General features: G+C 44.4%; 1 protein-coding gene across 4 annotated transcripts in view; it reads left to right on the forward strand.

Annotated features, from left to right (window-relative positions):
- LOC115203319 (talin-2) overlaps positions 1 to 15590 on the forward strand; it is a 135380-nt gene that overhangs the window by 96379 nt on the left and 23411 nt on the right. For all 4 annotated transcript variants that reach the window (XM_029767905.1, XM_029767906.1, XM_029767907.1 and 1 more), the window contains exons 30-45: positions 213 to 410; positions 1494 to 1633; positions 2269 to 2362; positions 2685 to 2774; positions 2966 to 3088; positions 3907 to 4050; positions 4354 to 4515; positions 4609 to 4749; positions 4897 to 5078; positions 5400 to 5532; positions 5824 to 5925; positions 6092 to 6262; positions 9967 to 10113; positions 13447 to 13548; positions 13868 to 13987; positions 14227 to 14373. In XM_029767905.1, coding sequence (XP_029623765.1) covers positions 213 to 410; positions 1494 to 1633; positions 2269 to 2362; positions 2685 to 2774; positions 2966 to 3088; positions 3907 to 4050; positions 4354 to 4515; positions 4609 to 4749; positions 4897 to 5078; positions 5400 to 5532; positions 5824 to 5925; positions 6092 to 6262; positions 9967 to 10113; positions 13447 to 13548; positions 13868 to 13987; positions 14227 to 14373 — 2196 coding nt within the window. The remainder of the gene's footprint in view (positions 1 to 212; positions 411 to 1493; positions 1634 to 2268; positions 2363 to 2684; positions 2775 to 2965; positions 3089 to 3906; positions 4051 to 4353; positions 4516 to 4608; positions 4750 to 4896; positions 5079 to 5399; positions 5533 to 5823; positions 5926 to 6091; positions 6263 to 9966; positions 10114 to 13446; positions 13549 to 13867; positions 13988 to 14226; positions 14374 to 15590) is intronic.

The following is a 15590-nucleotide window of genomic DNA, read 5'->3' on the forward strand; positions in this document are numbered from 1 at the left end:
TATTGAAAAAACATTCACGTAAAGCCACTGATTACCCCAGAGTTAATCACCCGTTTATTGATTTAAAACTGCCACTAGGTCAAACACTTACCTAATATTTTTAAACCAAACTTACATTTATTGCACCACAACCTGAACACTGACTCGCTATGGCTGTCTTTGTCTCTCTCCGTTTTTCTCTATCTCTTATCTTTCTCTCTCTCTCTCTGTAGCTCCCTCCATCCACCAGGTCGTTCCAGGAGGCCCAAAGCGAGCTGAACCAGACCGCAGCAGATCTGAACCAATCAGCAGGAGACGTGGTCCATGCCTCCCGCGGCTCCAGCACCCAGCTCGCAGATGCATCTGGGAAGTTCAGCGAAGACTTTGATGAGTTCTTGGACGCCGGCATTGAGATGGCTGGGCACACTCAGGTGCAGTCAGAGTGGTCTGTCTGTGTGGTACTAAACCTGGAATGTGTTCGTTAGGGCACACCATAACATAGCAATGGAAACCAAAATGAACATTTCTTATTGCCAAGTTCACATAGTGCCTCCCCGTTCCACGCAGTTTTGTTGTTTTGTTTTGTGCCTAATGAACACAAACGAGGCACCATACTGGATTTGACTGTTTGAGTGTGACTAATTTATTTACGTAAGCCTCTTCATCACCTTTTGGACGTAAGACCCAACTGTATAATTTATCAAAGCTGATATGATGGAAAATAGAGGAGGAAAAGTTGACCAATTGGCCTCAAGTCATAGCTTGGCCAACCATCAGTCAATCTATTTGTTGGTTAACTTTCCTTATAGATACGGAATATTTAATTGAATTGCCTCAGAGCGGCGGTCTGTTAAATTTAGTCTAAATAAGATGACAGTCTTTTCCGGGCTGCCTTGCTGATAAGGAAGGAGGAAATCTTAGTGGCATGACACTGATTACCAAATCAGACCCAGGTGACTGCAGGAACTGCCAGCAGCAGAGTTGGAACCATAGAGTCTGAGGGGAACAACAGACATGTTCAGCATGGTGCAGCTAGAAAACAGCCCAGGCACCATTCTCCTATTCATCTAACTGATGGATAGGAGGACCAGGGATAGTCAGTTGCACAGGGCTCCCGACTGCTGCAGCGGTCTAAGGCACTGCATCTCAGTGCTAGAAGCGTCACTACAGACCCTGGTTCGATTCCAGGCTGTATCACAACCGGCCGGGATTGGGAGTCCCACAGGGCGGCGCACAATTGGCCCAGCGTTGTCCGGGTTTGGCCAGTCATTGTAAATAAGAATTTGTTCTTAACTTGCTTACCTAGTTAAATAAAGGTTACGTTCAGCGTTGATTAGCACTATATAGCCGTGTCATCGCTCTGAGGGGATCAGTTACTAGGCAGATTTGGGTTCATTTAGACTCTCTAAATGAGCAACATTTCATGCCCTTTCTGTATGACTTTTGTATATGATTGATTTACAACTAGTGTTTATGACTTGTAATAACTGATGATTCTGCTGTGGATGTTGTAGAGGAAAGATGAGCAGATCCAGGTGATAGGTAACCTGAAGAACATCTCCATGGCTTCCAGCAAGCTGCTCCTGGCAGCCAAGTCTCTGTCTGTAGACCCTGGGGCGGCTAACGCCAAGAACCTTTTGGCTGCTGCTGCAAGGTACCTACCATACACTACCCTCTATGTGGGCTCTCACAATACCACACCTGTTGATTGGTTATTTATCATGTCATGTTTGATTTAGAACAGGCGATTTTCCACCCACAGTTCTTTCAACTTTTGCAACGTGTTACAATACGCTTATGCCAGGGCCAAAGCAATGGGAGATTTCACTGTGCCTTAGGAAGGGACAAGGCTTTTGATGTGACACACATGCACTTCTCAATCTCACACCTCCAGTGTAGCTCCACTTCACAGCAGAAATGTCCTCCTAGGTGGTAGATGAAGTGCTGTCTCCCTTCAGGCTTGTGGAGGCTGTTAATTTCCTGTCTGGTAATTGGAAGGTTAAGAGGGAGGTGTGTGACTGAAATGTCTGACTGGCTCACTGAAGCCTGCTGGAATTCTACACAGACAGACAGACAGACAGACAGACAGACAGACAGACAGACAGACAGACAGACAGACAGACAGACAGACAGACAGACAGACAGACCCACCCACCCACCCACCCACCCACCCACCCTGGGACCTTGTGTTTGTGTAATGGAGCTGAACGCTGGTCTAAGTGCCTCTCATTTTGAACTTCTCTCTCGGTTTCTCTCTCTCACTCCTCTCCATCCCATCCTGTGTTTCAGAGCAGTGACAGAGAGCATTAACCAGCTAATCACACTGGCCACACAGCAGGCCCCGGGACAGAAGGAGTGTGACAATGCCCTACGAGAGCTGGAGGTACCATCAACATCAATAGCTTACATCAATAACATTAGCTTTACTGATAACAGCTGCAGTCATAGTGGTGGTAGCAGGAGTGTTAATTGGAGCAGTAATGGTGTTAGTCAAAGCAGTGTCATCTGTAGCAGCCTTTGTTATGAGAGATTGGATAGTAGCATCATTAAAGTGGGTTATGTTAAATGTATAGATTATGGGAGTGCTCTAGGAGAATGTTTTCATGTAGCTCATTTAAGTCGTATCTATAATGGGTTCCTTTGGTTTAAGTTACATTAGCAAGTCCCCTTCTAGATGTTAAGAGAGGTTTTCCCTCTCCTCTCAGGCGGTGAAAGGAATGCTAGCCAACCCCAACGAGCCAGTCAGCAACCTCTCCTACTTCGACTGCATCGAGAGCGTCATGGAGAACTCCAAGGTAGGGAGGGCCACGACCCTGAGCGCTGCTGAAAGAGCAAGCATAACCACAACCTCCAGACAGATGGAAACGAGTAGAGATGGAGAGATGGGAGGGAGAGCAGAGAGAGAGCGGTGACCTGCCTGGCTGAGGAATGCTACAGCTTAATCCCTCCCTTCTGCTCTTTTCCTCTGTTCCCCCTGTTCTTTCAGGTCCTGGGAGAGTCCATGGCTGGCATTTCTCAGAACTGTAAAACCGGAGATGTGCCAGCGTTTGGGGGCTGTGTGGGACTGGCCTCCAAGGCCCTGTGTGGGCTCACTGAGGCTGCAGGACAGGTGAGGACATGCTACGGAGTACCTGCTCTGGACCTACCAGACATACTGTGTGAATATGTGAGCACCCTATGTGTGTTCTGCTTGAGCTAGGGAGTGTTGTGCTAGTGTAGAAAGAGAGTAGTGTGGACTTTTGTTTTTCCACTACTGTCCATTTCTGGGTTTTCCCTTACTACATCAATATATCACAAATGAGTAGGCTCTGTCCATCTGTGTATAGACCAGATGCTGTGTTCAGTAAAAAGCTGCTATTTAAGCTGCTAACATTGTAGCCTAGCAGTTTTCTGCTACTATGAGACCCACGTCTGGTTCTACAGTATGCTGATGTCTCTCCTCCTGTCTCCTCTCCTCTACAGTATGCTGATGTCTCTCCTCCTGTCCACTCTCCTCTACAGTATGCTGATGTCTCTCCTCCTGTCCCCTCTCCTCTACAGTATGCTGATGTCTCTCCTCCTGTCTCCTCTCCTCTACAGTATGCTGATGTCTCTCCTCCTGTCCCCTCTCCTCTACAGTATGCTGATGTCTCTCCTCCTGTCCCCTCTCCTCTACAGTATGCTGATGTCTCTCCTCCTGTCCCCTCTCCTCTACAGTATGCTGATGTCTCTCCTCCTGTCCCCTCTCCTCTACAGTATGCTGATGTCTCTCCTCCTGTCTCCTCTCCTCTACAGTATGCTGATGTCTCTCCTCCTGTCTCCTCTCCTCTACAGTATGCTGATGTCTCTCCTCCTGTCCACTCTCCTCTACAGTATGCTGATGTCTCTCCTCCTGTCTCCTCTCCTCTACAGTATGCTGATGTCTCTCCTCCTGTCCCCTCTCCTCAGGCCTCCTACCTGGTGGGCGTGTCTGACCCCAACAGTCAGGCAGGGCATCAGGGGTTGGTCGACGCCATCCAGTTTGCACGAGCCAATCAGGCGATCCAGATGGCCTGTCAGAACCTGGTGGATCCGGACAGCAGCCCCTCACAGGTCAGTTGGGACATAATAACACAGGTTTGTTTGGTTTTATTTGTTTACTAACTAGTCACCTTGGGTTGATTTGAAGAGTCTATTGAAATGAGATGTTTATGAGCCATCAGCTGTTCCACATGTTGTCATGTTTATCTCTTGTCCTCTACTTTAGAATAATCCCGAGCTGCTGATTTGTTTGTTGTTGTCCTTCATCTGACGTGTTATGGCTCATTGTCTAGACGTCCGGGTTGCCTCCCACCACGTACCAATGTTTCCATTTAGGGTATGGCTTTCTGAGACTGGTATGGTGGCTGTTTTCAGGTGCTGTCGTCTGCCACCATCGTAGCGAAGCACACGTCAGCTCTTTGCAACGCCTGTCGCCTGGCCTCCTCCAAGACAGCCAACCCCACAGCCAAGAGACACTTTGTCCAGTCTGCCAAGGAGGTGGCCAACAGCACAGCCAACCTGGTCAAAACTATAAAGGTAAGACTGCAGACTCCAATGAGGTTTTTTGAACTGATAGACTGGCCCATTATGTGTATATTGACCTGGGATTCTCCATTTCTTTCTCTCGAGGCTCTGGATGGTGATTTCTCTCAGGAGAATAGGAACACATGTCTGGTGGCCACAGCTCCACTCATAGAGGCTGTTGAGAATCTCACAGCGTTTGCGTCTAATCCAGAGTTCGCCAGCGTCCCTGCTCAGATCAGCAATGAGGTATGACTTCTGACCATTTCTAAACATGGTGCTCCTTTGAACTCTGTGAGACAAACTGCAATGACATTGTGGGTGTAGAAAACATTTACGTTAAACATTTTAATTTTCATGGTTGTCATGGAGATGTTCATCTTTTGTTATGTGCAGGGCTCTGCCGCTCAGGAGCCCATCCTCCTATCAGCTCGCGCCATGCTGGACAGCTCCACCCACCTGTTGAAGACTGCACGTTCACTGGTTATTAACCCCAAAGACCCACCCACCTGGTCGGTCCTGGCTGGCCACTCTCGGACTGTGTCCGACTCCATCAAAGGTCTCATCACGGCCATCAGGTTGGCACAGTGACAGCACTGCACATCTTACTGGCCTGGACATGGACAGCTGTTATAACTAATTAAGTTATGATAAGCAGTTATAATAACCTTCAAAGGTTGGACAAGACCATAATGTACATCCTTGATCTCTGATTGGCTGATTTGGCTCAAGGCTGTTGATCGGCTTACTGATGGTTTGTTAGAATTCGACATCTCTCCAGTTCTCTCTGATCCTGTTGGATGCCTGCCAGCTGACATAGATAAATAAACATGCTCTTTTTATTTATTTCATCCTCTTTCCCTCTCTACCCTCTCTCTTTCTCTCTCTCCGCCTCTCAGGGACAAGGCTCCAGGCCAGAGGGAGTGTGACTACTCCATAGATAACATCAACAGATGTATCCGGAACATTGAGCAGGCCTCGCTAGCCGCAGTCAGCCAGAACCTGGCCAGCAGGGATGACATCTCACTGGAGGTAATGATCGTTAATGAGATGCTACACGCTCTGCTGACCCACAGGCAACCCCCCCCTCCCTCTCATTCTCTCTCTATCCATCCTTCTCTCCCTTTACCCATCTCTCTCAATCTCTCTGTCCGTTAGTGGGCTACAGATCTTTGATCAGGGCTACTGCTAGTTGAGACCAACTGCCATTTGAATGAAGTTAAAAGCAGTTTGGACAGGGAGCGTCAGAATTGCCACAGAACCACAACATGCCTTGCATAATGACCAATGTTGATATTATTTTACTCTGATCAATCCCATCAGGCCTTGCAAGAGCAGCTGACGTCCACAGTGCAAGAGATTGGATACCTGATCGACCCAATATCTACAGCCGCCAGAGGGGAAGCTGCCCAACTAGGACACAAGGTAACTAGTTGCAGCATCATCACTGTTACCAGTACTAGGTCTATATCACCTGTCAGGTGCAGTCAATAGCTGCGCTCCAGGTTTTTAACATTTTATGACGATCTGGAACGCAACAATAATCAGTCTGACACATTAACCTCTGACCCTTGACCCCTTTCCTTCCCAGGTGACCCAGCTGGCGGGCTACTATGAGCCTCTGATCAGGGCGTCGGTGGGCGTGGCGTCCAAGCTGCAGGTCCACCAGCAGCAGATGGCCTTCCTGGACCAGACTAAGACCCTGGCAGAGTCCGCCCTGCAGATGATCTACGCAGCCAAGGAGGGAGGAGGAAACCCCAAGGTATGGAAAAATATGGGTGATAGGGCCAAAATATCATGTCAAGATATTTTTCTAATTTATGACAGTATATGATGTTATTTTGAAGTATCTGAATAATACAAGTTCTAAACCTGTTTTATGAGTAGTGCATGCCCCTGGGATGGCAAAAATGAATTATAAGTGTTTTTAATGGGCTTTTTCCTTTATATTTGTTTTATACTCAACTAGGACAAAACTGACAGTGAAGTAATCCAACTTTCCATGTATTTAGCACTGTATCAGCATATCGTCATAGACCGTATTGTAAAAATCCATACGGGTATGTGGATCCATACCTTAAAATAGGATATATGGCCCGGCCCAACCCTACCCCAGGGTGAACCTTCACAGTTTAACAGGACTTTGGGTTTTTGAAAAACACTATCTAAAGCCTACCATCATTGCACTTTACAGCAACTTTAATTGATTGGATTTATAAATCACACAAAAGGGAAATTCCACCTCATCTTTATGGATTATGCAATATAACCTATACAGTTGCTAATAACTAATACGTATGTTGTTTGAACAATAACTAATAGATGCACTTTTCTAAGTTTAACTTAGACTAGTAGTCTCTTCACTTCCTAACATATACAGTTGAAGTCGGAAGTTTACATACACCTTAGCCAAATACATTGTTGAGGATCTTATCCCGATCTTATCCCGGTATTGGGATTCATTGTCATGTGACCATGGCGGGGAATTCAAAACTGCAAGAGTAATCATTTCAAAAAATCAAATAATCAACTATTTTCCTCCATTTGAAAGATATATCTCCTAAATCTAACCACGCTGTCCGATTTTCAGAGGCATTACGGAGAATGCATAAAGTTAGGTTATGTGAGGAGAGTACATTGACAATAGCTGCGTGTAATGTTTAGCCAATTCAAAGAAGGGCATCAACAGACAGAAAACTAGCTAGAATTATGCACTTACCTTTGACAATCTGCATCAGATGACACTCATAGGACATTATGTTATACAATACATGCATTTTTAGTTCCATCAAGTTCATATTTATATCCAAAAACAGCATTTACAGTCGCGGTGAAATTCAGAATTTTTTTCGGCTCGAATGCACCCAGTGAATCCAGCATTACAAATCACGGAATTACTATTCGAAAACATTGGTAAATTATAATATTGTCATTCAAAGAATAATATATTATCATCTCGTAATTGCTACCGAATGGCCAGATCTCAAAATAACTTTACTGGGAAATCACATTTTGCATAAACTGGGTACTATGCTAACAACAATAAGCTATATGCTAAGCTAAGCTAAGCTATACCGTTAGCATTAGCATCATCTAATATCGATAATAACATTCTAAATATCCCCTTACCTTTGATTATCTCCATCAGAAGGCGCTGCCAGAGATCCCAGGTCCAGAACAAATGTGGTTTCTTTTGACAAAGTTCATAATTTATGTCCAAATAGTTAGCGTTCAGTAGGCTCCCACAAAATGAGGTGGGCAGTGTAAAGTCACGTCGAAAAGCTAAAGAAAACCTAGTAAATAATCTATTTACGTTTGTTTAAACATGTCAAACGTTGTTCAGCATTAATCTTTTGGTCCATTTTTAACGTGAAACATCAGTAAACATCAGTAATATTTTCACACAACCTATCAAGTGTCTAGAATAAACGATAATGACAAAGGCACTCTTCTCAGATTCATGCGCAGGCGCAAAAAATGAAGTGATGACGTGTCAACTTGTAAGCTTTCTAATTCAGTCTGTATTCATGACAGATGCTTCCAACAACTTTCTAAAGATCGTTGACATCTAGTGGAAGCAGTAGGAGTTGCGAACTGAATCCTTTCTCACTGTGGTATCTTTAAAACAATGACACTAAATAGTACAGTCACAAAATTCTCATTTTTTTTTAATCTATTTTTCACAGGTTTTTGCCTGCAATATGAGTTTTGTTATACTTACAGACACCATTCAAACTGTTTTAGAAAATTCAGAGTGTTTTCTATCCGAATGTGTTAATAATATGCATATCCTAGCTTCTGAGTTGGTGTAGGAGGCAGTTAAAAATGGGCACATATTTTTTTCAAAATTCTCAATACTGCCCCCGTGGCCCGTAGAGGTTAAACTCAGTTTTTCACAATTCCTGACATTTAATCCTCGTAAAACTTCCCTGTCTTAGGTCAGTTAGGCTCACCACTTTATTTTAAGAATGTGAAATGTCAGAATAATAGTAGAGAATTTATTTCAGCTTTTATTTCTTTCATCACAGTCCCAATGGGTCAGACGTTTACATACACTCAATTAGTATTTGGTAGCATTGCCTTTAAATTGTTTAACTTGGGTCAAACATTTCGGGTAGCCTTCCACAAGCTTCCCACAATAAGTTGGGTGAATTTTGGCCCATTCCTCCTGACAGAGCTGGTGTAACTGAGTCAGGTTTGTAGGCCTCCTTGCTCACACACGCTTTTTCAGTTCTGTCCACAAATTTTCTATGTGATTGAGGTCAGGGCTTTGTGATGGCCACTCCAAACCTTGACTTTGTTGTCTTAAGCCATTTTGCCACAACTTTGAAAGTATGCTTGGGGTCATTGTCCACTTGGAAGACCCGTTTGCGACCAAGCTTTAACTTCCTGACTGATGTCTTGAGATGTTGCTTCAATATATCCACCTAATTTTCCTACCTCATGATGCCATCTATTTTGTGAAGTGCACCAGTCCCTCCTGCAGCAAAGCACCCCAACAACAGGATTCTGCCACCCCCGTGCTTCACGGTTGGGATGGTGTTCTTCGGCTTGCAAGCCACCCCCTTTTTCCTCCAAACATAACAATGGTCATTATGGCAAACAGTTCTATTCATCAGACCAGAGGATATTTTTCCAAAAAGTACCATCTTTGTCCCCATGTGCATTTGCAAACCGTAGTCTGGCTTTTTTATGGCGGTTTTGGAGCAGTGGCTTCTTCCTTGCTGAGCGGCCTTTCAGGTCATGTTGATATAGGACACATTATACTGTGGATATAGATACTTTTGTACCTGTTTCCTCCAGCATCTTCACATGGTCCTTTGCTGTTGTTCTGGGATTGATTTGCACTTTTCACACTGATGTACGTTCATCTTTAGGAGACAGAACGCATCTCCTTCCTGCGTGGTCCCATGGTGTTTATACTTGCGTACTATTGTTTGTACAGATGAACGTGGTACCTTCAGGTGTTTGGAAATTGCTCCCAAGGACGAACCAGACTTGTGGAGGTCTAAAAAAAAAATCCTGAGGGCTTGGCTGATTTCTTTTGATTTTCCCATGATGTCAAGCAAAGAGGCACTGAGTTTGAAGGTAGGCCTTGCAATACATCCACAGGGACACCTCCAATTGACTCAAATAATGTCAATTAGCCTATCAGAAGCTTCTAAAGCAATGACATCATTTTCTGTAATTTTCCATGCTGTTTAAAGGCACAGTCAACTTAGTGTATGTAAACTTCTGACCCACTAGAATTGTGATACAGTGAATTATAAGTGAAATAATCTGTCTGTAAAACATTGTTGGAAAAATTACTTGTCATGCACAAGGTAAATGTCCTAACCGACTTGTTAACAAACTATAGTTTTGGCAAGAAATTTGTGGAGTGGTTTATAAACTAATTTTAATGACTCCAACATAAGTGTATGTAAACTTCAGACTTCAACTGTATGTATCTCTGTCTGTATGAAGGCGTCCCATACCCATGATGCCATAGCGGAGGCTGCTCAGCTGATGAGGGAGGCCGTGGATGACATCATGGTGACCCTGAACGAGGCAGCCAGCGAAGGGGGTATGGTGGGCGCCATGGTGGACTCCATCGCTGAGGCCATGGGCAGGGTGAGTGGGGTGACGGGGGGCAGGATGAGTGGGGGGTGGGGGGCAAGGTGGATTCCATTGAGGCCATGGGCAGGCTGACGGGGGGGCAGGATGAGTGGGGGGTGGGGGGCATGGTGGATTCCATTGAGGCCATGGGCAGGATGAGTGGGGGTGACGGGGGGCAGGATGAGTGGGGGGTGGGGGGCATGGTGGATTCCATTGAGGCCATGGGCAGGCTGACGGGGGGCAGGATGAGTGGGGGGTGGGGGGCATGGTGGATTCCATTGAGGCCATGGGCAGGATGAGTGGGGGTGACGGGGGGCAGGATGAGTGGGTTGTGGGGGGCAGGATGAGTGGGGTGTGGGGGGCATGGTGGATTCCATTGAGGCCATGGGCAGGCTGAGTGGAAGATGCAGCAACACCGCTCCATGTCAACATACTGTCGTAAGACTGGCAATGAGAGGGATCGAGAGTGCTTTTGTCATTATGGTTATCAGTTGCATTGTAAAGAATCAATATCTTTGGCTGTGTAGGAAGAAGAAGCCTCGAATGTTGAAACAGCTTGTTGCATCTCTCTCTCAACAAGTGGTCTGGGCAAGCTGTAGAATCTGACATGCTGTGTTTTGTCTCCAATTTGATCTGCATCTATGCTGCGGTTTATGTCATAAATCATTAATGTACATTCCTATGAACTCTGTATGAATGTGTCTGACTTGAATAAATGGGGATAATCTGTTGAGATAATTTGCTGAGATAACAGCGTTCTTTAATCTGCATTTGTTGTGGAGGTGAATTACAGGATTTAACATAGTGGATACCAGTCTATCACTATTATCGTCAGTACACATTCCAGCCAGCATGCCAGAAGCATCCATTTGGGAACCATTTGTGTCTTACTCTGAGTTGTGGTAAAGTGGCTGACATCGTAATGACGGGTGTCTAATAAGTGACAGTATATTTACAGACTGATAGGCTAATGATGGATTGGAATGAGCTAATGTGCATATTAGAGGTCGACCGATTATGATTTTTCACCGCCGATACCGAAACCAATATATTGGAGGACCAAAAAAAAAACAATACCGATTAATCGGCCGATTTTTTTATTTTTATTTTTTTTTTTACATTTTTTATTTGTAATAATGACAATTACAACAATACTGAATGAACACTTATTTTAACTTAATATAATACATCAATAAAATCAATTTAGCCTCAAATAAATGAAACATGTTCAATTTGGTTTAAATAATGCAAAAACAAAGTGTTGGAGAAGAAAGTAAAAGTGCAATATGTGCCATGTAAGAAAGCTAACGTTTAAGTTCCTTGCTCAGAACATGAGAACATATGAAAGCTGGTGGTTCCTTTTTAACATGAGTCTTCACTATTCCCAGGTAAGAAGTTTTAGGTTGTAGTTATTATAGGACTATTTCTCTCTATACGATTTGTATTTCATACACCTTTGACTATTAGATGTTCTTATAGGCACTTTAGTATTGCCAGCGTAACAGTATAGCTTCCGTCCCTCTCCTCGCTCCTACCTGGGCTCGAACCAGGAACACATCGACAAAAGCCACCCTCGAAGCAGCATTACCCATGTAGAGCAAGGGGAAACAACTACTCCAAGTCTCAGAGCGAGTGACATTTGAAACGCTATTAGCGCGCACCCGGCTAACTAGCTAGCCATTTCACATCGGTTACACCAGTCTAATCTTGGGAGTTGACAGGCTTGAAGTCATAAACAGTGCAATGCATTGCGAAGAGCTGCTGGCAAAATGCACGAAAGTGCTATTTTGAATGAATGCTTACGAGCCTGCTGCTGCCTACCATCGCTCAGTCAGACTGCTCTATCAAATCATAGATTTAATTATAACATAATAACACACAGAAATAGGAGCCTTAGTTTCCGGATTCGACCATATTAATGACCTATCATCACGAAAACAAAACGTTTTTCCTGTCAGGGATGCCACCCGTATTTTATCTAACGGGTGGCATCCCTAAGTCTAAATATTCCTGTTACATTGCACAACCTTCAATGTTATGTCATAATTACGTAAAATTCTGGCAGATTAGTTCACAACGAGCCAGGCGGCCCAAACTGTTGCATATACCCTGACTCTGCGTGCAATGAATGCAAAATGACATAATTACACCTGGTTAATATTGCCTGCTAACATGGATTTCTTTTAGCTAAATATGCAGGTTTAAAAATATATACTTCTGTGTATTGATTTTAAGAAAGGCATTGATGTTTATGGTTAGGTACAGTCGTGCAATGATTGTGCTTTTTTCGCAAATGCGCTTTTGTTAGATCATTCCCCGTTTGGCGAAGTCGGCTGTCTTTGTTAGGAAGAAATTGTCTTCACAGTTTGCAACGAGCCAGGCGGCCCAAACTGCTGCATATACCCTGACTCTGTTTGCAAGAGAAGTGACACATTTTCCCTAGTTAAAAGAAATTCATGTTAGCGGGCAATATTAACTAAATATGCAGGTTTAAAAATATATACTTGTGTATTGATTTTAAGAAATTAAGAAAGGCATTGATGTTTATGGTTGGAGCAACGTGTACCTAAGCGATTATATGCAACGCAGGACAGGCTAGATAAACTAGTAATATCATCAACCATGTGTAGTTAACTAGTGATTATGATTGATTGTTTTTTTTATAAGATACGTTTAATGCTAGCTAGCAACTTACCTTGGCTTCTTACTGCATTCGCGAAACAGGCAGGCTCCTCGTGGAGTGCAATGTAAAGCAGGTGGTTAGAGCGTTGGACTAGTTAACCGTAAGGTTGCAAGATTGAATCCCCGAGCTGACAAGGTAAAAATCTGTCGTTCTGCCCCTGAACAAGGCAGTTAACCCACCGTTCCTAGGCCGTCATTGAAAATATTAATGTGTTCTTAACTGACTTGCCTAGTTAAATAAAGGTCTAAAAATAAAAAAATCAGCGTCCAAAAATACCGATTTCCGATTGTTATGAAAACTTGAAATCAGCCCTAATTAATCGGCCATTCTGATTAATCAGTCAACCTCTAGTGCATATTCATTATGATATTATGAAGGTGGATACTTTGCCAGGAAGTTGTTAGTAAGGAAGTATGTTAAAACAGATCACTGGGCCAAGGGAGTTGATAATGCAGGTTGAATAAGGGTTGTATGTTTGGCTTAAGGATTTTATGTTTGGTTGAATAAGGTCTGGTTTTTAGTTAGAATAAGGTTTTGTATGTTTGGTTGAAAAAGGGTTGATTTTTTGTTTTTGAGGGGATTAGGATGTTAATATTTTTTATTGTTTGAATGAGGGTTTATTTTTGGTTGAGTAAGGGTTTTCTATGTTTGTTTCCTCTCCTCAGCTGGACGAGGGGACTTCTCCTGAACCAGAAGGATCGTTTGTAGACTACCAGACTACCATGGTGAAATACTCCAAGGCCATTGCGGTCACCGCCCAGGAAATGGTAAATTGGATTCAGATGGAAATACCTATGTATTTTTGTTTAACAATTTATCTCTAGAGCGATCAATCAATGTAATTGTATTTATAAAGCCCTCTTTACGACAACATTTGTCACAAAGTGCTTTACGGTAACATAGCCAACATTCTTTGAAAGAATTATCCAAACGTCTTGTTTCAGGACTTAACCCCTTTGTCTTCCTGTGGACCACAAGTCATCCACAAACTTCCTCCAGCAGGCTCTGTGTTGAATAGTTTTCTCTATTCCTTTCAAGGATTCAGGAAGTCTTGTGTTAATGTTGACTGGTGTCTCTGTCCTCTAGATGACCAAGTCTGTGACGTGTCCAGAGGAGATGGGGGGTCTGGCCTCTCGGGTGACCACAGACTACAGCCAGCTGGCCCTGCAGGGACGTCTGGCCGCGCACACTGCAGAACCCCAGGAGGTATCCAACCACTACAGTCAATCCCATCCATCTATCCACCCATCTCTATTGTCCCAATTTGACTACTACGTCACTCTAATCTGCTTTCTACTCAACAAACCTGGTACCAGATAACCTGGATTCAAATGTACAACCAGAGAGTATTCAATTAAATCTTTATTTTGTCACCTTATTAGGTTAGCATTAAGTTATGTCTTGGGTTGATTGGTATCTCCTATGCTGGTTCTGTCTCCCTCCAGATTGGTTTCCAGATCAAGGCTGGTGTCCAGGAGCTGGGTCACGGCTGTATCTTCCTGGTGCAGAAGGCTGGAGCGCTGCAGATCACCCCCTCAGACAGTTACACCAAGAGAGAGCTCATAGAGTGTGCCCGCACCGTCACAGAGAAGGTACTGTACTGTAGGAGAGGTGTCACATACCTGGTTTACCATACACCTGATGTGGGGTCAATTCCTTTTCAACTCCCATCAATTCAATAAGTCACTTGGAATTTGAGTAATGAAAAGAAAAATCATCTTTGAAAATAAATACAATTTTCGGTTGTTGAATCAAATGTTGATTCATCTTTTGAATTGAAATAGAAATGTAACCTGAAAACTACTAGATAAAATCTTGGCCTGCCTACAGGTTCCCCACTGCAACTTTTAAAGGAACGTCTAGTGGTACTTTAGGAACTTGTGTAACACCATTACAGTTGACTGTAAGGCCTCCGGTAGAGCCAGGGTCTCCAGTCAATCCTGTTTAATAATACATGATAAGTATTCCACTGGCACTAAATCAATGCAGTGAAACATGTAAAACAAAGAGCGGTTAAAGGTACATACGCCTGTATTCTGCTTTTATGTATTCTGCTTTTATGTATTCTGCTTTTATGCTGTTATCACAGATCATCCTTTTAGGAAGGAATGCTTTTCCAAGGACATTGCTAAAGTCTTTATGTGAATGTGGTAGAATTTTATTGGCTCTGCTTTAAATTTCCATGTTGGGAATTGGACAGATATTCTCTCTGTCGCTCTCTCTCTCTCTCTGTCTCCCTCTCTGTCTGTTGTGCTCTCTCTCTCTCTCTCTCTCTCTCTCGCTCGCTGTCTGTCTCTCTCGCTCGCTGTCTGTCTCTCTCGCTCGCTGTCTGTCTCTCTCGCTCGCTGTCTGTCTCTCTCGCTCGCTGTCTGTCGCTCTCTCTCGCTCGCTGTCTGTCGCTCTCTCTCGCTCGCTGTCTGTCGCTCTCTCTCGCTCGCTGTCTGTCGCTCTCTCTCGCTCGCTGTCTGTCGCTCTCTCTCGCTCGCTGTCTGTCGCTCTCTCTCGCTCGCTGTCTGTTCTGTCGCTCTCTCTCGCTCGCTGTCTGTCGCTCTCTCTCGCTCGCTGTCTGTCGCTCTCTCTCGCTCGCTGTCTGTCGCTCTCTCTCGCTCGCTGTCTGTCGCTCTCTCTCGCTCGCTGTCTGTCGCTCTCGCTCGCTCGCTCTGTCGCTCTCGCTCGCTCGCTCTGTCGCTCTCTCTCGCTCGCTGTCTGTCGCTCTCTCTCGCTCGCTGTCTGTCGCTCTCTCTCGCTCGCTGTCTGTCGCTCTCTCTCGCTCGCTGTCTGTCGCTCTCTCTCGCTCGCTGTCTGTCGC

The sequence above is a fragment of the Salmo trutta genome, chromosome 12 (genome assembly GCF_901001165.1).
Source record: "Salmo trutta chromosome 12, fSalTru1.1, whole genome shotgun sequence".
Classification (NCBI taxonomy): domain Eukaryota; kingdom Metazoa; phylum Chordata; class Actinopteri; order Salmoniformes; family Salmonidae; genus Salmo; species Salmo trutta.